Below are 7,500 nucleotides of genomic sequence, written 5' to 3' on the forward strand. Positions count from 1 at the left end.
TCTGCAGTGTGTTAGTCAGTGTGTGTGTGTCCTCTTGTCAGCACCTAACAGAGACTGTGGCTCTGTGGAAGGTGAACATGCCATCAATCTGTTTCTCTACAAACAACAACAACATGTTATCCTTTATAACTCACTATCTGAGTGTATTTGTCGGTATTGAACAGATTGTGGTCATGGTGTGTGTGTGTCTGATGGACAGTCTGTCTCTAGAAGTCGTCTTTGCCGTGCACGCTGTAGTTAAGTGTGTGTGTTTACATTCAGCCCACCTGAACTACAGCCCATCATTTGTTTCAGTCAATAAATGATGGGTTCTTCATGTAGTTCTTCTTCTGTATGTTCTATGGTTGGTAGCTGGTTTGTTAGGTACTGTGTGTGTGTGTGTGTGTGTGTGTGTGTGTGTGTGTGTGTGTGTGTGTGTGTGTGGTTCTATACACTGAGGGGGAGAAGAAAGTGTGGCAAAGCTCAGCACCACTAAAGAATTGACGATGTAATGTCTTACCAAGGCAACAACACGGACATTGGGCTTCAAAACTGAGCCAAGAAGAAGAAGCAGAGGATTCCAGCACAGATGTGTGTGTGTGTGTGTGTGGTGTGACGTCTCTCAGGATGAAGCAGCTCCTCTGTGTGTCGCTCTGTGCTTTGTGTGTCGCAGCATCTCAGACTACTGATCTAGGATCACTGGCCCGGGTCACATTGACCTTCACCTTTGCAAAGGTCAAACTAATCCTAGTTCAGCACTCAGACAGCAGATGAGCACTGGCTGGTGTGTGTTCATGTTAGTATGTGTGTTTATCCTGTAGATGTGTGTAAGCGACGGAACTTTGTTATCCAAATCCCAAATGATCGGCAGAAAACGCGGTCTGGAATTTCCTTCAAAGCTCACAGGGGTTTGGATACACAACACACAACACACAACGCACAACACTGAATATCTTAACATTAACTCCGTGTGTGTGTGTGTGTGTTCCCGCAGCCATCCGAGGCTTCTCCCCTCAGCATCGGATCAGCAGCTTCGAGGAGGCCAAAGGTCTGGACCGCATCAACGAGAGGATGCCACCGCGCCGCGACGGCGTCAACAGTGTGGGCGTGTCCATGGGCCGCATGAACATGAGCGAGCCCAACGGCACCGACAGCAACAGCAATATACAGTGATGAACACACACATATATATACACACACACACACACACACACACACAGACACACACACCTCCACCTGCCCAGACACAGACCTGCATACTGACATGGTATCATCTTTATAGATACGTGTACATAGACATATATCTCACACACACACACACACACACACACACACATACATATATATATTCTGTCACCCACCCCTTTCCCGTTGCCCCACCCAGCTGTGTGTAAAGGTGTGAACGTGCCTGGACTTTCCCACCTGAACTGGTCGGCCATCTTTAGAGATCTACGCATCCCGTGTACCTGCACAGGAAACAGGAAACCACAAAAACACTCGGATCCGCAGCTGGCCGTATAGATTGAGGATGGCTCGCCAGTCAGCGAGTTGGTGTATCGGTGTGTGCAGGGGGGGCGTGGCCATCAGGGCGTTGCATTAAAAGATGGGCACTTCCTGCATATATAAATATATACAGTATAAATATATTTCCTTTTCCTGTTTGCATCTCAACAGGAAGTGGTATCAAACGTTGTGGATGGTGATGAAGTTGCTTTTGTATGGTCGTTGCTAGACTGTGTGGGATTTGCCTGTGCGTGTGTGTGTGTGTGTGTGTGTGTGTGTGTGTGTGTGTGTGTACCAACATGCCGCCACATGGAAACATCCCCAAAATGTGTTTGGTTTTTTTCTCTCCTTACGCAAAAACTCACCAAAATCTCAGCCATCAGCCACGCGAGGAGCGAGGAGACTGACAGGAAGGAGGCTGAGCTGAGTGGAGTCTGAGCTCCAGCTGCACTCTAATCTGAGCCCACGCCGTGCTTTCATTCGTAGGAGGAGATTCCTGTTCACCTTTTGTAGCACCGCACGCCGTCCATCTCCCGCTCGGGTGGAGATCCCCTCCCCCGCCCCTCTGCCCCGCGACCCCCCGACCTCCCGTCCCTCTCTGGGCCCAGGTCCGACCTGAAGCAGGCGTTCCTCCAGACCTGCTGCGTGTAAATAGGAAACACAGAGAGGTTTTACTGCACGTGTGACACAAGTGACCACGAGACGCACGAGAGAGGAAGAAGGGCGCTTCATGGAGGAGGGAAGGGCCGGGGGGGGGTGGGAGGTATATTCTAGGTATTCTATTTCTACATCCTCTCGTCCCGTCTGTGATCAAACAGCAGCGACAGACTCTTGTGCCGGAGGCGGACCACGTCGGCGTAAAGGATCTTTGTAAAGCATTTCTATAAACGCATCAGTGCATGCAGAAGTTAAGTTCTTTGATAATAATGTGAAGATTCTATTTGTGCTCCGTGTTTCACTATGGTAGGAATTCTGTTTCTGGCTTAAACTAAACAAACGGAGGAATAAGGAGTTATTTATTTTGTACATACGGTTACGTTGATTGATTTCTTTTGTATTCATCCTGCGTTCTACCCGGTGGGTTCTCTCAGCGCCCCGTGTCGGCTCTGACCTCCTGACCTCCTGACCCCCAGGCGTCGCTCTGCGCTCTCTCCTCCTCTCTTCTTTGTCGATGTACAGGAGTTGTTTTTAAAACGGTAAATATGAATAACAGTAACAAATATTAAACTAGCATTGATGAATGGCCAAACTATAACCCCAGGCTCAGGCAGCCAGGCAGCCGCAGCATGATTGCATGGTTTCAACTGCGCGCAAAAGCAGCAGGACACAGAAGAGCCGGTGTGTTGCTGCACAACTTAAAGGAAACAGTGTAATCTCCCAGCATAACTACTGATGATTCCTCTCCTTATTTGATGATATTTATGATTCTATGATTATTATGATTCTATTTATTATGGACATTATTCTTTCTAATATTTAAGCTCTCTCTCTCTCTCTCTCTCTGTCCTTCTCTCTCTCTCTCTCTCTCTCTGCTGGTTGCTCTTTATGTTGCGTTGCTCCTTGGTTGATCTTGTTGTGCTTCTTTGGGAGAGGTGAACCCCCCTGGGAGACCCTGTGCCATAGAGACTGTGCCACGGTTCTTTCTTTCTCTTCTCTCTGTTCTCTCTCTCTCTCTCTTCTCTCTCTCTCTCTCTCTCTCTCTCTCTCTCTCTCTCTGTTTTGACTCCCCAGTCACTAACACTGTAAGCATGCCCCATGGGACGATCCACTTTTTTTACTCTTGAATAAAATATGCATGAACCTTTGGTGCGGAGTCAGAGCCTTCATTTCCTTATCAATGAGAACACACACACACACACACACACACCCACACCCACCCACACCCACACCCACACCCACCCACCCACAATCACTTACTAATGTAAAGCCAGAGGAAACGCCCTGAAAATACGTGAGCTATGCTCCACACAGACTGGACCTGTTGTTCCTGTCGTTGTTCCTGTTGTGGATTCACTCCCATCAGAGTGGGAGTGAATCCCACTGTGTCATAGGTAAGTAAGAGAGACGTGCTGGGTGATGTACGGTCCACTATTACATTACATTACATTACATTACGATCATTTGGCAGACGCTTTTATCCAAAGCGACTTACATTACATTACCACCCTTCGCAGGGGGGGGAGCAATTGAGGGTTCGGTGCCTTGCTCAGGGGCACGAACCGGCGACCCTCCGGTTCCCAAGCGGAAGGACTGCCCACTGAGCCACTGCCTCCCATAAAGCCCATCAGCCACATAAAGCCCATTTAATGTACACACTCTCATCTGTCAACACACAATGCTACAGTGCTCTAACCAGTAGTATCACACGAACCTTTGTGGTTCTTTACGGCGCTTTTCATCTGCCGGATTTCCTCGCGGGTTCCTCGGGTGGAGATCCCCCCCCCCCCCCCGCCCCTCTGCCCCGCGACCCCCCGACCTCCCGTCCCTCTCTGGGCCCAGGTCCGACCTGAAGCAGGCGTTCCTCCAGACCTGCTGCGTGTAAATAGGAAACACAGAGAGGTTTTACTGCACGTGTGACACAAGTGACAACGAGACGCACGAGAGAGGAAGAAGGGCACTTCATGGAGGAGGGAAGGGCCGGGGGGGGTGTGAGGTATATCCTAGGTATTCTATTTCTACATCCTCTCGTCCCGTCTGTGATCAAACAGCAGCGACAGACTCTTGTGCCGGAGGCGGACCACGTCGGCGTAAAGGATCTTTGTAAAGCATTTCTATAAACGCATCAGTGCATGCAGAAGTTAAGTTCTTTGATAATAATGTGAAGATTCTATTTGTGCTCCGTGTTTCACTATGGTAGGAATTCTGTTTCTGGCTTAAACTAAACAAACGGAGGAATAAGGAGTTATTTATTTTGTACATACGGTTACGTTGATTGATTTCTTTTGTATTCATCCTGCGTTCTACCCGGTGGGTTCTCTCAGCGCCCCGTGTCGGCTCTGACCTCCTGACCTCCTGACCTCCTGACCCCCAGGCGTCGCTCTGCGCTCTCTCCTCCTCTCTTCTTTGTCGATGTACAGGAGTTGTTTTTAAAACGGTAAATATGAATAACAGTAACAAATATTAAACTAGCATTGATGAATGGCCAAACTATAACCCCAGGCTCAGGCAGCCAGGCAGCCGCAGCATGATTGCATGGTTTCAACTGCGCGCAAAAGCAGCAGGACACAGAAGAGCCGGTGTGTTGCTGCACAACTTAAAGGAAACAGTGTAATCTCCCAGCATAACTACTGATGATTCCTCTCCTTATTTGATGATATTTATGATTCTATGATTATTATGATTCTATTTATTATGGACATTATTCTTTCTAATATTTAAGCTCTCTCTCTCTCTCTCTCTCTCTCTCTGTCCTTCTCTCTCTCTCTCTCTCTCTCTGCTGGTTGCTCTTTATGTTGCGTTGCTCCTTGGTTGATCTTGTTGTGCTTCTTTGGGAGAGGTGAACCCCCCTGGGAGACCCTGTGCCATAGAGACTGTGCCACGGTTCTTTCTTTCTCTTCTCTCTCTTCTCTCTCTCTCTCTTCTCTCTCTCTCTCTCTCTCTCTCTCTCTCTCTCTGTTTTGACTCCCCAGTCACTAACACTGTAAGCATGCCCCATGGGACGATCCACTTTTTTTACTCTTGAATAAAATATGCATGAACCTTTGGTGCGGAGTCAGAGCCTTCATTTCCTTATCAATGAGAACACACACACACACACCCACCCACACCCACACCCACCCACACCCACCCACAATCACTTACTAATGTAAAGCCAGAGGAAACGCCCTGAAAATACGTGAGCTATGCTCCACACAGACTGGACCTGTTGTTCCTGTCGTTGTTCCTGTTGTGGATTCACTCCCATCAGAGTGGGAGTGAATCCCACTGTGTCATAGGTAAGTAAGAGAGACGTGCTGGGTGATGTACGGTCCACTATTACATTACATTACATTACGATCATTTGGCAGACGCTTTTATCCAAAGCGACTTACATTACATTACCACCCTTCGCAGGGGGGGGAGCAATTGAGGGTTCGGTGCCTTGCTCAGGGGCACGAACCGGCGACCCTGCGGTTCCCAAGCGGAAGCACTACCCACTGAGCCACTGCCTCCCATAAAGCCCATCAGCCACATAAAGCCCATTTAATGTACACACTCTCATCTGTCAACACACAATGTGACAGTGCTCTAACCAGTAGTATCACACGAACCTTTGTGGTTCTTTACGGCGCTTTTCATCTGCCGGATTCCCTCGCGACGGCCAGAAACACCCAGAGCATCAGGGGGGGAGGGGATCAGGGTGTATCTGTGAAAGTGAAAGTGAAGGAGGACGGAGGCTGAGGGCGTGGGAGAGGGACAAGGAGTGGAGCAGAGAGAGGAGGAAACACCAAATACACCTCTGGACTCAGCTCAGCGCGCACACACACACACACACAGCACGGTGAGTCCAACTCTATTTTCTCTGTCTGTACTTGTTAAAAATGAGCAACTAAGTTTTATCTGTAATAACAAATCGTTTCAAACCACACGGCAACATGATCACACACTCAAAGGGATTGGATACTAATCGCTGTTTACACTCCAGGACCTTAACACACACACACACACACACACGTTGGCGTAACTGATGGGACTCTGTATGACATCATTCTGTATGAGATCATTAAGTTGAAATATTTCCTCGATTACTGACCCAAACTGTCATAAAGAGGCCTAAAGAGGGTAAAGCTCTGATCCCTGAACACGCTGGATTGTAAACCTGCTCGTTATTCTTTATATTTTGCTGCGTAAAGATTTCCTGTGACCCCGGGTGACCTTTCCCTCCCAGATGCAGAACCTCCTTAACGACGACGACGCTGTCGTCCCTCGGCCTCGTGGGCCTCTACCCAAGGTGTGCGCCGCAGTGGCGGCTGTCACGGCGATGGTGGGCGTATGGCTTGTGTCACCTGAGAGGTTTTTTGGCTGGGTCGCCATGGCGATCCTCATCCTGACACTGGGCCATTTGCTGCACGGACTCTGTTTGTTGCCAGAGGAGATGCTGCACCACGCAAACACCAGGTGAGAGTCTCTCTCTCTCTGCCCCTCTCTCTCTCCCTCTCTCTCTCTCTCTCTCTCTCTCTCTCTCTCTCTCTCTCTCTCTCCCCCTCAGCCTCTCTCTCTCTCTCTCTCTCTCTCTCTCCCTCAGCCTCTCTCTCTCTCTCTCTCTCTCTCTCTCTCTCTCTCTCTCCCTCAGCCTCTCTCTCTCTCTCTCTCTCTCTCCCTCAGCCTCTCTCTCTCTCTCTCTCTCTCTCTCTCTCTCTCTCTCTCTCTCTCTCTCCCTCAGCCTCTCTCTCTCTCTCTCTCTCTCTCCCTCAGCCTCTCTCTCTCTCTGTCTCTCTCTCTCTCTCTCTCCCTCAGCCTCTCTCTCTCTCTCTCTCTCTCCCTCAGCCTCTCTCTCTCTCTCTCTCTCTCTCTCTCCCTCAGCCTCTCTCTCTCTCTCTCTCCCTCAGCCTCTCTCTCTCTCTCTCTCTCTCTCCCTCAGCCTCTCTCTCTCTCTCTCTCTCTCTCTCTCTCTCCCTCAGCCCTCTCTCTCTCTCTCTCTCTCTCTCTCTCTCTCTCTCTCTCTCCCTCAGCCTCTCTCTCTCTCTCTCTCTCTCTCCCTCAGCCTCTCTCTCTCTCTCTCTCTCTCTCTCTCCCTCAGCCTCTCTCTCTCTCTCTCTCTCTCTCTCCCCTCAGCCTCTCTCTCTCTCTCTCTCTCTCTCCCTCAGCCTCTCTCTCTCTCTCTCCCTCAGCCTCTCTCTCTCTCTCTCTCTCTCTCCCTCTCTCTCAGTTTTCTCAGTGTGTCGTGGGCGGGCCTTCACCTCTCTCTGGCTCCGCCTCTCTCCCAGGTACCGATGCCCGCCTGTGCTGAGCCGCGTCCTGCTGGCCTGCGGTCTGAGCCTATGGACCCTGCCGGCTGCAGGGGTGGGCGGCCTCCTGCTGTACCTGGCTGGTCAGCCT

At 50.0% G+C, this 7,500-nt stretch overlaps 2 protein-coding genes across 4 annotated transcripts in view; both read left to right on the plus strand.

Moving 5' to 3' along the window:
• The window catches only part of LOC142988650 (protein phosphatase 3 catalytic subunit alpha-like), a 16,228-nt gene extending 14,403 nt beyond the window's left edge, over window positions 1-1,825 (plus strand). For all 3 annotated transcript variants that reach the window (XM_076137885.1, XM_076137886.1, XM_076137887.1), the window contains one exon: window positions 974-1,825. In XM_076137885.1, coding sequence (XP_075994000.1) covers window positions 974-1,152 — 179 coding nt within the window. In that variant the 3' untranslated portion in view covers window positions 1,153-1,825. The remainder of the gene's footprint in view (window positions 1-973) is intronic.
• Window positions 1-7,500, plus strand: part of LOC142988642 (stimulator of interferon genes protein-like) — a 114,422-nt gene that overhangs the window by 90,521 nt on the left and 16,401 nt on the right. Inside the window, exon 2 of the mRNA XM_076137871.1 lies at window positions 5,883-5,962. The gene's annotated coding sequence lies outside the window, so the exon portion shown is untranslated. The remainder of the gene's footprint in view (window positions 1-5,882; window positions 5,963-7,500) is intronic.

Source organism: Genypterus blacodes, unplaced genomic scaffold, assembly GCF_046128005.1.
Source record: "Genypterus blacodes isolate CSIRO-AG114 ecotype Tasmania unplaced genomic scaffold, CSIRO-AGI_Gbla_v1 ptg000340l_1, whole genome shotgun sequence".
In the NCBI taxonomy this organism is placed as follows: domain Eukaryota; kingdom Metazoa; phylum Chordata; class Actinopteri; order Ophidiiformes; family Ophidiidae; genus Genypterus; species Genypterus blacodes.